Source organism: Monodelphis domestica, chromosome 3 (assembly GCF_027887165.1).
Source record: "Monodelphis domestica isolate mMonDom1 chromosome 3, mMonDom1.pri, whole genome shotgun sequence".
In the NCBI taxonomy this organism is placed as follows: Eukaryota; Metazoa; Chordata; class Mammalia; order Didelphimorphia; family Didelphidae; genus Monodelphis; species Monodelphis domestica.
Window position 1 is genome coordinate 204,675,297 of NC_077229.1, and position 18,351 is coordinate 204,693,647.

Here is an 18,351-nt window from a genome sequence, read left to right on the forward strand (position 1 = left end):
GTTTAGTGACCTGTAAAAATCCTATCCGTTAATCAATGTCCTTTTTAATGGCCACCTACCTTTTTGAAACCTACCCTGATTTCTCCCTACTCCCCAGCCAAGGGCAATCTTTCTATTTTCTGAACTCTCCTGGCACTCTATCCCTATTATGGCACTGATAAATTATTTTAAAGTAATTGATTTTCATGTGTTTTGACTATTTCATTGTAAGATCCTTAAGAACAGGGACCATGCTTTTTTTGTCTTTACATGACTCACAGCCCTTAGCACACTGTTTTGCAAACAGAAGGTTCTCAATATGCATTATTAGGTTCATTATTATAAACTTTTTGATTATTTTTGGGTTTATTATTGTCTAGTATAATGTTATGAGCAAGTTTAATAATATTAATGGGAACAAAAATCTCAATTGAATGAGAATCTGAAAACTTAGGGTTAAATCTTACTTCAGTTATTACTGCCTACATAATTTTGAATAAATCTTTTGTCTGAACTCTTGTTTTATCATCTACAAAAGGAAGATAACCTCACATCACTTCTTCACAGGGTTCTTATGAGGATATCAAATGGGTTAAGTCTGAAATATTTTGTAATGAGTAAATGCCATTCAACATGTATTTATCTGAATACTAGCCATGTACCTAGAACTCTACAAAATGCTGTGGAATATTCTAAAGAAGAATAAAGCATGGTTCCTGCTTTCAAGAAATCTGCAATCTCAAGCTTAAAGGTAAATAGATATCGAACAATTAAGAAAACTGTTTTAAACCTTTTGTTCTTGTTTTTGATTTGGTGGGGTGGGAGAGGGGAAGGGAATAGGGAGCAGGAATAGTAGATTGTGATATAAATTAGGGAAGTTTCTCCATTCTCACTTTACCATAGTGTAGTGCATGGACTACGACCTTTAAAATCTAAGTTATTTCAAATCCTGGTTTGGGAAGGATTGTTCTCTTTCTCCCTTTTCTTTACCTTCTTCCCCATTCCTCACCCCTCCCCCAAGGGAATTTTAATGAAGTTCAATTAAAATGACAATTGTGTAGGTTTAAAAAAAATTCCTACAGCTTGTTGAAAATACAATTCAAACATAAAACCAACTGCACAATAGGTACCTGAACTTTCTTTTGGGGAGGAGGGAGCATTTGGACTTGTATGGAGGTAAGTGAAAGATAAACACATTATTCACTTATAAACTGCCTTAACTCCAACCCTGGTTAGCACACTTCCACCTTTACTGAATTTTCTCATACCAAACTGAGAATAGTAAAAAAATAATAATAAATTAAAAAAGACAATTAAAAAAAGCAAACGTCACAGTCAGCATTCTCTGTTCTCTGTGAATTTTTATATACATTATATGTATATAGTTTTTAAAAGCCAAAACCACAGCAAACCAGGATTCAAACTGGGCAACCTTAGGTTTCCAAGGCAGCAGCCCATGCACTACATGATGGCAAATAGCTGTTGGACAAGCTTCCCTAACTTGTACCATCCCTTTTCTCACTGCTTTCTCTTGGGTACCTAGAAGAAAAAAAAAATTTAAAAATGAATTTACCAAAGTATATACCCTTTCATAAGTCTTACCAATATTTAACCCCTCTTTCTCTCCACCCAGTGACCTCTACTAACTTGCCAATTAAGAAAAAGAAATAGCAAATTCAAATTTTTTTTTTAAATTTAAGCAAAAGTTGGAAAATTTTCCAAAAGGTTTCTTAAAGAAAATCTACACTTCTGTTTATCATCAACAAAGTGAAACTGCTAACATCACACTGGAATAAGGCTCACTTATCTGCTCATTTGCTAATAGTCATGTCCACTCTAAAGAGTTATTTTTCTGCAAATGGGCCATAACATATACTACGTATTTGGTTGGGTCACAGAACTAATTTGGAATATCTTTTAAAAGGTTTAGAAAAAACAAGCTATAAATCCTACAGTACACATACTTTAAATTCATTATATAACATCTTTAAAAACAAAAAGCCAAAAACTACCAGATAACATTTGTCATCAACAATATACATATATATTTTAAATGGCCCTATTTCATTACATTGAAATGATCTGGAACAAAACCAATTTTTTTCAATTAACCAGAAATGATTGAAGACCCAATTAGGATTTAGTGCCTGGATATAGGCAATAAAAAAGAGACAGGAAACAATATCCAAGAATCTTTTCTTATGCCATGACCTAAAATAACTTCACTTGTTGCAACAGAAGCCTTACCTAAATGCCAAATCCTTTTTCTTCTTTTCTTTTGGAGCAGATATACTGGGCTTCTTGGAATGTGAGGCTCCAAAATCAGAGTCGTCAATATCTTCCCAGCTATCTCCAGTCTTGAACACAGTCTGACCCCAACGCCTCCTACCATTTTTATGACCCACTGCAACATTGTGCTTCTGTGGTAGAAAATAAGTTGTAATAATCACAGACATCATCTCATATTTATATAGTTCCTTAGGTTTACAAAACATTTTTCTCATAATGATCCTATGAAGTATTTAAATTTTGTATTTCCATTTTATAGGTAAAAAAACTGAAGTTCAACCTGAATGTTAGAGTGGGAATATAAGTTCCTCCCAGTATATCATAACTGCATTTTATAAGTGTTTATTTATTAAGCACCTCCTATTTGAAAGATAGAGTGTTGGGCATTGAGCATTCCTACCCTCAATTAGCTTACAATCGAGTTGAGGTAATAAATATGCCCACAAAAGGATAACTAATAATAACAGACAATAAAAATAAAAACAATAATTGTCTAGACAATAAGTCTTACAGGAGATAAGGGAAAAAGATCACTTGGAATAAACAGAAAAGACTGCATGGAAGACATTGGTTTTGCAGTATTTCAAAAGATGAGCAGTACATGGATAGAGAAGGACTATTAGGAGTAACTATGTGGGAAAACATGAATTGGAAGAACCATTCCCTAACAGATAAGTGGTCAAAAGATATAAACACTTTTCAAAAACAAAAAAGCAAATGACCAATAACTACTATTTCACTATTTCAATAACTGTTTCACTGCATATAGGCACATTCTTTCTGCTAATGACTCCCTAGATTCATGCTCAGAAAACATATTACAGAGTCAATGGGTTATGTACATTTTGGTGGCTCTTTTCACATAATTCCAAACTGTTTTCCAGAATGATTGAACGAACTTACAGATTGGACAATTGCAAATTAGTAGATTCATTCCATTATTACCTCTCTAACAATTACTTTTAAAAAATCATATTGCCAATCTGCTGGGTCCCAAGTCAAACTGTGGAGTTGTTTTATTTTCATTTCCCTTATTATTGCTGATTTGGACCATTTCTTTCCATAGTTATTAATTTGCAATTCTTTTGAAAATTCTTTGTTTGTACACATCCTTTGACTCAGCAATACCATTACTAAGTTTTCATCTCAAAGAGATAAAAAAGACCGGGGGGGGGGGTGTCTATATATCCAAAAATATTTAAAGCAGCTCTTTTTAGAGGGCCAAAAAATTGGAAAGTGGTGATACCCATAAACTGGGGAATGGCTGAGTAAGTTATAGTATATGATTGAAATGAAATACTATTGTGCTGTAAGAAATGACAAGCAGGAGGAGGTCAGAAAAACCTGAAAAGGCTTACTTGAATTGAAGCAGAGTGAAATAAGCAGAACCAGGAAAATTCTCTACATTTGTAAAAGGAATACTTTACAATAAACAACTTGGAATAATAGCTATATTCTCAGCAATATAATGATCCAAAACTATCCCAAAGGATTCATGATAAAAAATGTCATCTACTTCCAGAGAAAAAGAATTGAGTCTAAATCCAAACCAAAATAAACTTTTTTCACTTTCTTATTTTTTTTTCTATTTGTGTTTCCTTCCACAAAAGGATTAATATGGGAAAAAAGTTTTCCATGATTACAAATGTAAAATCTTTATCAGATTGCTTACCACTTTAAGGTGGATGGGAGGCTGGCAGGGAGGGAGGGAAAAAGGAAGGAAGAGAGAGAATTCAAGACAACATTCTTTGAAAAATGTTGAAAACTCTTTTTACATGTAAAAATGGAGGGAAATAAAATTAAATTAAAAAAAGAAAATGCTATGTTCATATTTTTTCATATTTATTGGAGAGTATTTTAGGTAATATGTATTTATATAAATTCCTTATATTCCCTAAATGAGATTTTAATCAGACATATATGGCATGAAAGATTTCCCTCCAAGCATTAAGACTGTCTTATCTGCAGTTCTTTTGTTCACATAAAATCTTATATTATGAAACTGAAATTGTCTAGTTGATCTTTAATGATCTTTATTTCTTGCTTGCTTTAAAAAAAAAACAAGAACAGGGGGCAGCTGGGTAGCTCAGTGAATTGAGAGCTAGCCCTAGAGATGGGAGGTCCTAGGTTCAAATCTAGCCTCAGACACTTCCCAGCTGTGTGACCCTGGGCAAGTCACTTGACCCCCATTGCCTAGCCCTTACCACTCTTCTGCCTTGGAGCCAATACACAGTATTGACTCCAAGACAGAAGGTAAGGGTTTAAAAAAAAAAACAAGAACAAAAACAAAACCTTTTACCTTCTGTCTTAGTATCAATTCTGAGACACAAAAGCAGCAATAGCTAGGCAATTACAGTTAAATGACTTACTCAGGGTCACACAGTTGCAAAGTTGTAAAATTTGTCAAAACATATGGAAAAACTTCACAATTAATCAGCACCATCTAAAAGAAAGGATTTTTTCCTCTGTGGATATTTAGACACATGAATTTGCCAAGATTGTCCTATTGGCAAGAAGTACTTTAATATAGAGTTGAGATGTATATTTCTAAAGTTTCTTAGGAAAGTCTGAGAACAAGGACCTGACAATCTCATCAGTAGTGAAATTATTCTATTTTGTTATTCCAGTTACTTACAGGTGATGAGTTTTTAACGATACTTGGAAATAATGGTTCTTGATGTTTTTGATGAAGCTGTTGTTTTGAAGGCTGCTGGGAAGGCAAGTTCTGTGGCAGCTGAATTGGTTGTAATGGTTGATGACTAATTTTTTGTTGGGGATGTGGCTGGGTCTGCTCATCTGGTGAAGGCTTTAGTTCTAATTCAACGAATGATTGTTTTGGCTCTATTGGCTGAAGTTGTTTATTCACAGATTGCTTTGGTTCTGAGTACTGTGGAGGAGGGCCTAATACTTGACCAACTTGAAAATAGGGATATTTTAAAGCCTGAAAAAAACCCATATAAGATAATTAGATAAACATATGAAGTTAAAATAATAATAGGTAGTATTTATAAATCAATTTAAGCTTTGCAAAATGCTTTAACATATGCTATCATTTATAAATGTAGCATTTATCATTAACTCTAAATATTTAAAGACATCAATATGTAGCTTATTAACACTAGTTGGTTTTCTTGTTATTACTTTAAATTAGATGTGATGGTTAGTGACACATACTGATTTTTATTGGTGGTAAAATAATAAGTCAGTTGAAAGCATTAACTTTCAGAAAATCTATGTAGTTTATGAAAACTAGTGACCTGAATGTTCTACATAACATTTAGTTTCAGTCATTTATAATTTTCACTATCTTGAGCATCATAAATGCCAATAATTGAAAACTGGAAGGAGATGAATGACAAACACACATCACTACTTAGTATGGAGATCCACTAAAATAAGGAAGTTTTTGATGGGACAAAAGAGAAGCAGACTAATGCTTAGTATTTTTGCTAATTTAGAAAGAAGACCAAAGGCAGATTCATAAGGGGACACAGCAAACTTTTAAAAAAATGTTTGACTTTTAAAATATGGTATAATATTGTTTTGTTTTGCTCTAACAAAGATGTAGATTGTTGAAATTTGTGGATCTGGGTTGAAGATTTACTCCATGTTTTATTTGGAGTTTGTCATAATTATGTTATTGAGCTTTTGGGATATCATGGCAGGGTCATTCGGACACAAATTCTCTGCATGAGTAGAGAAGCACAGTGCTTTCTTGGTAGACAGAGTTTTCTGGAAGGTGGGCAGTGAGGGGAGAAGGGGGTGGGAGTGAGACAGATGGGGAACAACAAAGGCTAGTAAGGAAAGAATTGAGTTGAGTTCTCTGTGTCAGTTGGGGGAATGGTTTGGGAAAATAGATCTGATCTGCATCACTTTACTTTCTCTACCAAGGGGACAGTTCTGGGTCCTTTACATATTTATATACAATTTTTTAAGACTGAAATCTAAGGATGCCATGTTACTAGAAGTTCAGAACCAACCCTAGAAGAGTAGGGATCAATATCTCTTTGTGTCACTTTGTCTTGATTATTTGCTATTTCACTTAAGGGATACAGGTAGCTTAATTTTTTCTAGTTTATCAGGAAAAAATCTTATAAGGGCTAGTGGGAGAAAATAGATTAGTTGAGAGGTTCTCTGTACAAAGTGTGTAGTATATAATGTTAAACCTAGAGAGAAATTTAAAATGCAAGAAAAAATTCAAAGGTACAATCTGAGGCAATGGAAACTGTATGCATTATACACTTTTTTAAACCATTAAGTTTTGCTGAGCTTCCATCTGAGACAGATAGCCGCCCTATGTGTTTATAAACACTAAAAAAGTAGTCGCTAAAACCTTTCAGAAAATAAGGAAATAATATAAATTAAAATGTAAAAAGTATTATGTTAGATCTTGGGAGTACATATAGAATTTGATTAGAACAAGATACCTGATCCAATGGTACCTTTACAATGAAGTAGAGGAATAAATAAAAAGAAATAACTATAGTAGTCAACATTATATGATCAGAGTGAAGAAATAATAAAGAAATGGCAGATCAACTTTGTACTTTAGCTTTAATCCATTTGCTTTAAGTTTATCTTTCACTTGCCATGACACTGACTCGCTAAATAATAGGCTAATGATTTTCATGTATCTTAACAGAAAGAAAATCTGTCTATATAAAAAGTTAAAGTCTTCTCAATCCTTGTCTGTTAGCAGAACTCCAGGTGAATTGGGAGAAGGGAGAAGTTGGGGCTAAAATAGAAAAGAAATATAGAAAGTGAAGAGAGGCCACAATAATAGAAAATACAGAGAATTACTAAGGGCAGAACATAGAAGAAAGACTTAAAACAGTGTAGAGGGAGAAAAGTATACTCAAGGGATAATGAGGCATCAACTGACAGTAAATTAAGGGAATAAAAGACTTTAAGAGACAAAAAGATATTTTGATTCCCAGATAATAGGAGACATCAAATGCTAAGTAGCAAGAATTTCTTGTAGCTTTCTTCTCATATGCAGGAATCCTGCTTCTTCTGCTTAACTTTGAAATCTGAGCATTTCTCTTTACTGAATCCTCAGAATCATCTCCTTCCCCTTTTTTTGCAGGTCCTTTAGGGAAATTTCATACAATTTTAAGATATTATGGACTGTTGTGACTAGGTATGCCAAATTTGCAAATACCAAGCCAGATACCCAAAACACTAGGAACTGAAGAGATGATACTGACCCTCTTGCCCTGTCACATGCTATCTATCTGCGAGGGTCAGGAACAGAAATTCTTGTGTGGTTGGGGTTAGAGAAACTATTATGGCACTGTAGGGAATAATATAATGCTGTTATGAAAAAAGGAATGGATCCGCTCAATACTACAGTGTTTCTGGGTATCAGCAACAAAAATCCTACTGTCAAATTATAAGGCAAGACCAATTTTTATGCAGAGAGGGAACTGGTGGTCATCTTTGTTCTGTGATGTGTGTTATATTCTTTTATCACCCACCTCTTACCCAAAATACTCCTTTCAAAGCTTGTCTGGTATTCTGCCATTTCTTTGAGTTGAGTATAGTCCTTTTTTTCAACAGAAATTTCTCCAGCAAAGAAAAACACGAACATATACAGTTATATTAATGATTTCATTCAGGGCCAGGTCCCTTCAGAATTCTGAATCCTTTATAATTCAAAGATTATAATTTGCTCAAGGAAAACCATGCTAAAAGGATACTAGAAACCTGGATTGAAAATGGTTTAAGGATAGAATTTACCACAAGTGTGAGGGAAAGAATCATTATACCTGACTTGCTGTTGGCCGTTTTTTTGGGTCCCAATTCAGCATATCACCCATAAGTTGTATAGCTTCACTACTTGCATTGGGAATTAGAGTTTTCAAATTTATAGGAACACATTGTGGAAAGCGGAAATTCATAGAGGATGCAAGCTGGTATCCTTCTGGCCAGTCACTCTATTTAAAAAAAAAATGAAAAAAATTACATAGTTTTATTCATTTTTCATCTGGAAATCTAATACAGATCCCAAAGCATATATATATATATACACACACACACACACACACACACACACATATACATGTATACACACATGATCTCATTTTATCACTATAGATATAACAATAAAAGTCAGATATGATTCAGTGTTTCTGGAATTTTGGAATTTGGAATTGTGACTTGACGAGCAAGCAGAGTTTTGTTTTGTTTTTAGTAAGGGCTATTGTTGAGAAATCCCAGTAAGAAAATTCTCTACACTAATGAAGAACAGCAACTGTTCTAAAATTTCAAATATTAGAGTGTTGCCTAAGGTACTCAGAGGTTAAGTGAACTTGTTTTTGAATACTATACACAAAACCAGTATGTGTTAAGTGGCAGAACTTGAACTAGGGTATTTGCTACTTGAGAGTGTCTAGATAGAGATAAACAGCTTCTTTAGGTTAACTTCTGTTAAGCTGAGATAAGGTAATAAAAAGCCAAACAAAACATAACCACTTTCCTCATGTATGAAATGTGATTGTAACAAAATTAGAATGATTTTTATTCAAGGTTTGTGGGGTCAATTTCATTACTCATAAGACCATACTGTACATTTTTCTGAGAACTATGATTTTTTGAAATGCTAGCACAAATCTGAAAATCATATTAAAATCAACCATGTAGATAAATGGTTGTAGATAACTGAATGAATGAATGAAAAAAAAAATGTACCTGCTAGGAATACTTTCTAGATTACATTTTCCTGAGCCTTTACTGAAGAGGTAATTTTACTGCTCATTAACCAACAATGGTTAACAAAGAATTGTTCTCTCAAAGGTCACCAATGGCTTCTACTTGTTAAATCCTTTTTCCTATCTTTATTCTCCCTGACCTATCTGTAGCTTTTTATACTGTTGTCCACCCCTTATTTCTCCTGTGTCCTAGATACTCATCTGGCTTCTAATTCTCCAGCCTGTCCTGGTTCTCTCCTCTCTTTGAGGGCAACTTTGGACAGGTGAAATGCTGGACCAGCCAGTAAACAGCTGTGTGATTTGTGTGACTCAGCACTCAGCAAAGTCCATGGACCTCCACCTTCCAGGAACTCAAGTTTCCTCATCAAAACAAGAGAGTTCATCCTGTAATTTGGACCAGTCTTTTGTTGATTTCTGTTCCTCATCACTTAATGTGGGTATTATTATTATTATTAAGGTTTATTCGAACTTCAGGGATACCTTTATATTTTCTCACCAGGCAATTTCTTTCATTTCTATAACAACTTCTATGCTAAAGATTCTCACATCTTTATCTGCAGTCCTAACTTTGAAACTTTAGACACACATTTGCCAACTATTGGCTATTTCCACTGGCACCTAAAATTCAACATATTCCAGACCTAACTAAAACCATCTCATTCTAATGGTTTCTATTTCTCTCCGAAGTACCATTCTCCCAATACTGAGGTTCTTAATCCTCAAATCAATTGATTCTTACCCTTCCCTTTCACTTCTTATATTTTTAATTATGATAAATCTTAGTGTAAATTTTTCCAGAATATTGGGCTATATTTACAGCTACATTTTCTAAGAGGAAAGTTGTCCTGTGGGAGATTATAACCAAGGTTTTACTGTGCCAAATAAAATATAAGGAATAGACTTTAAGTGAGATACTGAAATATTTTTATTTTTCATGGGTGCTTTGTAGAACTAATCTTATTACTCTATAGCTATACCTTCTATTACTTATTTAGTAATATTTATTAACAATAGTAGATAACAGAATCTGTTCACTTTATTGTTTAGACTTGATTAATTGAGAAATTCTCTGAAATTAAGCTGATCTCTCCTTGGGTCCCTCCAAAAACCAAGTCAATGAAAAGAAAGGTAGAAATCTGATCCAACTTTCAAAACCACAGGTAAAAAGTGCTTACCTTTCTAGGAGTCCCTAACACTTGGCAAATTTTGAAGATTTCATCTACTTCACTTGTACCTGGGAAAAGTGGTCTCAATGTATATAGTTCAGCCATTATGCTCCCAACAGCCCACACATCAATGGGGGAACTATACACTGAAGATCTTAATAAAACTTCAGGGGCACGATACCTGTGGAAAAACAAAATACAAAACAGAATACACATTCCATTTAAAGTTAAAAATATTTATTAACAAAATGATTCCAATTCAATTCAAAAGCTTTGGCCAATAAACAAGCATTTATTGAGTATGACATGTGAAAGGTACTATGTTATGTTCTGGGGATATAAAATATAATCTGACCTAATGTGTAATTGAAAATCTGTTACCCTAAAAAAAAACTACATTTCTCAGGAGCCCACTGACTTCCTGTCATTATATACTTCTTATAGATAGGGGATATTAGGTGGGGACGTGGAAGGTCCCACCTCTTTACTTCCTGTCCTGAGCTTGGTGGTGGTAAGGTAGGTGTTTAAATTGGTTGATCAGCCACGGGCATGTGGTCTTTATTTTGTATCTTCTTTATTCCTTGATTTCTAATGATCATTAATAAATCTCTTAAAATATAATATTTTTATTAGAGATTTAATTTTTACACTAACAAAGATTATGATCTAGTTGATGTATCAGAACACACACATCCCATAAGGCAGTATAGCATTTGAGTGTTTGTGGGACTATACCCTAATTGGTTACTGGGAAGTATGGGAGAGGTAATAATTAAGTTGAGATTACAATATTCCTATTAATTTTTGTTTATGACTATTGTAAAACATACATAATTTGTGAAATAGCTCCTTCTCTCACCTCCAAGACAAGAAAAAAGTTTCCTGTTTCTGTTGGGGCATGCTGGTCATTATAGTTCAACTAATAATAAAAATAATTAGAAGTAGGCCCACCTAGGAGCTTAAGTTCAGAACTGGAGAGGAAATCAGTTTGGGATTGTCCATATGATAAGTGTAGATAGAAGATATAACATTAAGTTCAGGTCCAGTGGAAAAGATCCAGCTTATGAAATCTACTTTAGTAGAGCAGTGACAAAGGCAAGGCAAAGCAGTAAGTAAGACTCTGAAGGAGCTAGCATTAAGAACTCATAGAAAAGAGGAAGCAGTTAAAGTAAAACTTAAAGACAGCAGCTTTGGGGCCTAGATGAAGAAGAGTTCTTTTCCCTGGGAGTCTGTGTAATTAGGCAGAAAAGAAATGAGGTGGTGATCAAAGAAATTCCTAGTTGTGGTTTTCTTCAGTGTGGAGGACAAAGAGACTAGAAACCTGAGAAAAGCATTAGCTTTCTAGTAGTGGAAAAATATACTGGGGGTCAAAAGGTATGTGAAGCCTTCTACATTGTAGATAGCACACTGGTTCAGATAATCAGTACAATAGGAATTCAGTGGAAGGGCTGATCTTTGAAAATAACTCAGAAAAAAATTAGAGATTATTTCTTAGACAGAACCTGTACTATCAATATTTAATATGAAATTATTAACAAAATGATTTAAATGTGAATGTTTCAGGGAAATATTTCTATAACATGATAGGAGGCATAGATGGTATGACACACAGAAGTCATCTCTAGATATGCAGAATATACTCCATTGAATAGAAATTTTGTGTTTTCTGAATGAAATAAAGGTATTTTATAGTAATTTAGAGATACAACAGGAGGAACTTCCTTTTTACAATTCATTGCAAAATTGCATTATTCCCATTTCTAACTTAGGATAATTGAGAGCTGAAAGGGATCTTAGAAATTATCTAGTTCATCACCTTAGTGACATATGAGGAAACTGAAGCACAGAGAAGTTAAAGAGCCTTACTCAAAGTCATACAGGTTTCATAGTTTGCAAAGGGGTGGTTTTTCACTAGGTCATGTTTCCAAATGCAGTGCTCTTTCCACTGTGCGACACTGCTTCTCATGTTTGAGTTTCTTTTATTTTCACTTACTTTCTCTAGTCTTACTCCCATTGTATTGAAAGAAATCCTCAGATTAGGTGGCTTGGGTGGGCTTTTTCCCTCTACCCCCTATTAGTCTTAATAACTAGAATGATGTGTTCTATTTAGAAATATACTCATAATTTGTTCTTTTCTCTCTAACTTCCTCCATTTATTTAAGACTGCTAAATTTTAACAAAAGTGAATTTCTGGGTTATACATTCTCTCAGATGAATAGTGAATTGCCACAAAGTTTTATGGCAGTATTTTTAGTGAAATTTCAATATCAATTTAATTTACTTTTTTTCTGGTATAAGTTACTTACCACCTGGTAGATACATAATCAGTATATGGTGGTTGTGATCTTAATTCTCTTGCAAGACCAAAATCAGCAATTTTCACAAGTTCTGGACCCATACAAAGTAAATTTTCTGGCTTCATATCTCTATGGAAAAATCCTTAGGAACAGAGAGAAAAAAACAAATGAATTATTGTGACTTATCTAAATTTTGGATTCTCTCTAATAAACTTTTTCTGAAACCTCACTTAGAATGAAAATTACAATTCTATGTGTATGTATATATAGGTATATATATATATATATATATATATATATATATATATAGAGAGAGAGAGAGAGAGAGAGAGAGAGAGAGAGAGAGAATATTCTATCTTCTTTCTGTTTGATTTTGATTTTCCTAGGAGCTTATTTAATGGTGGAATCTGGATGAACTTGACACACTCAAACAATTGTATTCTAGTGGTATTGTGATGGACTTTCCACCAAAGTACTATTCTAATGTTTCAACATGGCATGGAGTTGACCTTAAATTGTGAAGATTATGCTGATGGAAACTGAGCTTTATAGGCTGCCACAATGGATAGCTTTTAGTATGAATTCATTAAACAACATTCCACATATTTCTATCTTTTTGAATCTAAATAAATTCAGGCTCACCACCACAGTTTAGTTACTAAGTTCTAAACATTTTTGGCCATAGAACCTTCTCAAGATGGCTTACAGAGGGAATAATAATAATAATAATAATAATAATTAGGGTTTCCTGGCTATATTTTCAGAAAACATTTATTTTTTAATTCATTTTTTAAAAAGCCCTTACCTTTCATTTTAGAATCAATACTGTGTATTGGTTCCAAGGCAGAAGAGTGGTAAAGACTAGGCAATGGAGGTTAAGTGACTTGCCCAGGGGTCACACAGCTGGGAAGTGTCTGAGGCCACATTTGAACCTAGGACCTCCTGACTCCAGGCCTGGCTCTCAATCTACTGAGCTACCCAGCTGCCCCCTCAGAAAACATTTATGAAAAAGCAACCTGAAATTTTCCTTGAAAAGCTGCGATATAAACAATACATTTTCAATGTTTATATTAGACTTATGGCCTAGGGATTTTTGTGGAATGGGGAGGAGGAAGAGTTTCAAAATACATGTAAAATTAGTAAATATATGCCAAAATATATGTAAAAATAAAGTAAAATGTCATTAGTGACCCTCTTCGAACATAAGAGTAAAAACAACAACTGTGCAGAAAGCAGCTTAGAGACTAAAAATTGCTGTCTAAAAAATTTAAGGGATATCTTTTTCATCACCAAACTGTTAACTTTGACACTACTTCCCCTCAGCCTCCTCCCCTCATTTTGAAGATCTGGAGAGCAGAGTATCAAACTCCTCTCAATGACTTCTCTTATGGAGGGGAAAAACTGGTCTCTGCTCACTTAACTTTGCATCTACTGCTCTGCCTAGATGCCCCTATTCTGGAACCCCTGATGCCCTTTACTCTGACCCCCCTTCTCCTTTGCTTTCCTGCTTGCCTCCTTTTGTGCATTGTCTTCCTTGTTAATAAGTTTCTTTTTTTTATTTTTATAATTAAAAATTTTTTTTTCATGATTACATAATTCATGTTTTCTCCCTTCTCCCTCCTGGAGTTGATAAGTAATTCCACTATGTTATACATATATAATCATTCTAGTAAGTTTCTTGAGGACAGTATCTATTTTTCTTTTTATTAAGTGTATTTCCAGTACACAGCACATAGTAGGTGCTTAATAAATGTTTAGTGGTTTGGTTTGGGGCATCATTTTGAACCTGTGAATGTTTTAAAAGCAAGAGTACTTAACTTGGGACCTGTGAATACACTTTAAAAAAATATTTTGATAACTGTCAAGTTATCTCAAGTCAACAAACACTTATTAAGTGCCTACTATGTTCCATATACTATTTCAACATAGCTGGTTCTTTTTGTGATCTGATTCTACGTTTAAAAACTATTCTGAAATTCATAGGCTTCATCAGACTGTCCAAAGGTCAAAGACATAAAAAAGGTAAAATACACTGTTTCAAAATGTTAATTATTATATATTCAATAACAAAATGAGGCCATGAGGATAAAAAGACAAAAGCTAAAAAAAAAACTGAGCTCTGTATAGTTGGACTTACAAAACTTATACAAGAGGAAAAATTTTCTTAAATGTAATTCAATATTTTAGGCATGTAGCTTATATGGTGGAAAAGTAATAATAACTAAGGAAACAATCTGATCTATACAATGCATTAGGAAATCAGGCATAATAAATGGGTCAATGGACAACCCAGTCAGTTCAAGACCCTGAATACAAAGTTAGATGGATTTTTATGTATTAAAAACAATTAACCAAATAAAGCCAATTAATTGAAAGGAAACAATCAGGATATAAAATTAGTTAATCTGATTTCTAAATGAAGGAAAGATTAGAGACTCTCCAAGTTAGGAGGGGGAGATTGGACAGGTGCAACTATTCAGAAAAAGAGATGTCCTACTCCTCATGTCTAAATTCAAACAAAGGAACATGGAAACAATAATTAATTGACCAGTATGGGATCCATTTTCAAATATGACACATAGGTTGCTTGGCATGTATAATTCTGAGAAAACTCCTTTCATCAATCTTCATATCTGACTGGATTTCTGGTGAGCATAAACTAGGTCCTGAATTAAGGATGTCTAAGCAGCAGGTAGAAGTGGTTCATACCCAATCATGTAGGTAGTAATAAAGTTTTCTCACAATTGTCATAATTGAATAAAGTTTTCTCACAAGTCAGAAATTAGACTAGACCCATAATTGAACATTAAAGGAACTCAGCAAGATCCAGAATTAAGGCACCAGATGGAGTCAGTGTGGTTCACTCAATTCCCACACTTATGATCTTCTGGCATCATCATAGGCATCAGCATGTGCCAGTTTCTGCCACTGAAAATGCCTCACTCAGGATTCCTGTATATATCTTACCTTAGGAAACAATGATAATGATACTGAAAAGACACATACCGTGCTTATGGATAAAAGCTAGCCCTTGTAATATCTGATACATAATGTTTCTGATGACTGACTCAGGGAACAACTTGTTTCTGTGAATAGACAAATAAAAAACAGTTAATAAATTACTTTTAGACTTTAAAAAATGCTTTAAAATCTTTTGACATTTCCCCTAATTTTATACAAAATAACTGTTTTCACCACAAAAATTTCTTGATTCCTGCTAATGATGCAATTATATAATTATGATTGCCTTCAGGACTACTATTTCCATGTCTTTGAAAAAATACCCTTGTTTTCTCAAAAACAAAACTAAAACATTCCATGTTGCCTTAATTTGTGAAAAGTCACAAAACTATATTAAAATTTTTTTTTTACTTTAGACTTTGGCAAAATCCAAACCTAATATCGAACAAATTGTATGATGACCTTCAACAATGGTACCATTTACTGAATCCAATGAAATTATTTGTAATTTTTAAAAGTCAAAACAAAATAAAACAATTCAAAGTTTATGACCAAAAGAGTGAAATAAACTGGAGAACTCACTCATTCCTGGGTAATCAAAGTGTAAGAGTTTTAAGTCTGTATAACCTGAATAAATGCTTCTCTATTTCATTTTGAATGTAAATGAAATCTAAGGTGCTATTTTAAGAAGGACCTAAATTTAAAGTAAAAAAAAAAATGCATTCACTACTACTGAGCAAACTGAGAAACAAAGAAAATGATTAGCTGCCAATGTGACCCCTGTTCAATGAATTAACTTTTTAAAATTACATCTTTTATACCAAGAACATTAAAGTTGAACCTATAAAGTTAACTGGACTGGCTTTATGTAAAACTCAATTTGTCTGAGAGGTTTTTATATGGATACATTTGTGATACTGTTTTTAAAATTTTTATAATAATTAGTTTATTTTCCTCATTTTCCTTTGGCTCAATTCTCTAGAACCAAGCCAGGTCATTTAATTTCCTTTCTAAAAACAAGACTAGGTTTTAGCTACAGGTATAAGATTACTCATTCAACATAGCATATTATTTGGAAAGAATGTGTTATTTGTCTTAAATTGAGGTTGAGAAAGTGAGCCCTATATCCTCCTTAGGAAAAAAAAAGTCTAAGCATCAAACTTCCCATAATAATTTTTCTATAGACTTTCAAAATCCCTTTGGTAAAAACTAATTTGATGATTTTATTCTTTCTTACTTTCATATAATCGCTATTCATCATATATTTCATTTATTTGTAAATCCACATATTCATTCTTAATTTGCCTTTTTAGCATATAAATTCTGAGATATAATTTTAAATTTCTGCAAATTCTTTAGAAGGAGAGGAAATTACTTTAAAGTTTTTCTTGAAAGACATTTTGTTACATTCTGTATAAAACAATTTTTAAAAATTTCTACTTTTATATTTGTTTTTTACTCTACTTTGTTAATAAGAGATATAACTAGGAATTCTGATACCTGAGATAAGGAGGAAGTGGGAGAAAACTGGTGGAAGACCAAGAAAAGAATAAGATAGGGTTGGAAAAAGCAGAAAAGGAATTCATATAGGGTGAGGAAGACCTCAAGATCTCACCTTTAAGGTTCATGAGACTTTTACCTTCATTGCTTATATCACCTAGAAGTGATGGTGAACCTGTTAGAAGCCAAGTGCCCAAACAGCACCCCTCATGCCACATGTAAACCCCCCACCCTACTCCAGACAGGGGAAGGAGGAAGTGCTCCCAATGGGCTGCTGGGAAAAAGGGTCATGTGAGAAATATCCTCAGGCTTGTTGAGAAGGGGAGAGGAGCAGCTCCCTCCTACACGCCTTTCATAGGTTTGCCAACAAAGACCTAGAGGGAGGGAAGAACTGCTGCCCCCAAACAGTTCAGCCAGTATTCCAGCATGCCCTTCCCTAGCACAAATGACAACCATCTACAACCCTAGGCTGCTTCCACCAACATAAACATACACAAAGCAGTATATAGGTACATAGGAAGCAAAAACAAGAAGGTACCTTGACATGAGGATGGAGCAAGAGCATATAAATGATGGGTCAAATGGCCTGAGGGGGTGGTGTGAAAGGGGCCTGGGTCAAGCAAGAGTAATTGTAGACTCAGGGTTGATGGTACAACAGGAAACAGCTAGTCAGCAGCAGTTGAAAGGAGGAATCTCTCAGTTTGTGACTCAAATTCTCAGTCTCTTTAGTTGGCCTTTCCTATACTCCACACTTTAAACAAATTTTTCATTGGACAATTATGGTAATCCCTATCTTGCTGTGGTATCTTGTACACATGTTGATACTGAAACTTTTTAAGCTATTTGGAAATCTTCCCTTTCAGTGGCTTTGGATGTTTGGCTCTGGAGGAAATTGCTTCTGGCTCTTTCCAATCTTACTATATGGTTACATCAAAGTCTATATTATTAGAATGGTTATTTTGGACTCCTATATTACCATTCTCCTCCCTCTCAACTCTTAAAGATGATTAGTGCTATAAATTATAGTCAGAATCTTGTGGCAGTTCACAGGATCACAGATTCAGAGAGCTGGAAGAATCCTTAAAGAGAACCTAATCTAATTGCCTCATTTTATAGATAAGAAAGCTACAGTTCAAAGAAGTGAGGGGGGAAGTAGCAGAGTCAAGCCAGGACTTCTGACTCCTAAAGCAGAGTTCCCCAAGGCAAAATGCTGACTCCCTTTAATGCTGATGTCCACCATATTGCAAGTTGGTGAAGGTTTACTATGAGATGAGATTTGTATGTGAATGGCATTATACCCCCCTTCACTCACACAGACACACACACACACACACACACACACACACACACACACACACACACACAGAGTGCTTGAAAAGAGAAATGTAGAAAATTGTCTCATAAATATTCAGCGAAGAAGTTAGGAAGTCCATTCTACATTAGACAAGT

General features: G+C 34.0%; 1 protein-coding gene across 10 annotated transcripts in view; it reads right to left on the reverse strand.

Annotated features, from left to right (window-relative positions):
* MAK (male germ cell associated kinase) overlaps positions 1–18,351 on the reverse strand; it is a 68,143-nt gene that overhangs the window by 23,497 nt on the left and 26,295 nt on the right. For all 10 annotated transcript variants that reach the window (XR_008917614.1, XM_056823417.1, XM_056823414.1 and 7 more), the window contains 6 exons: positions 15,448–15,527; positions 12,451–12,583; positions 10,154–10,325; positions 8,037–8,204; positions 4,904–5,209; positions 2,227–2,399 (listed from right to left, as the gene is read on the reverse strand). Coding sequence is in view for 9 of the 10 variants with exons in the window: in XM_056823417.1 (XP_056679395.1) it covers positions 2,227–2,399; positions 4,904–5,209; positions 8,037–8,204; positions 10,154–10,325; positions 12,451–12,583; positions 15,448–15,527 (1,032 nt within the window). In the remaining variant the exon portion in view is untranslated. The remainder of the gene's footprint in view (positions 1–2,226; positions 2,400–4,903; positions 5,210–8,036; positions 8,205–10,153; positions 10,326–12,450; positions 12,584–15,447; positions 15,528–18,351) is intronic.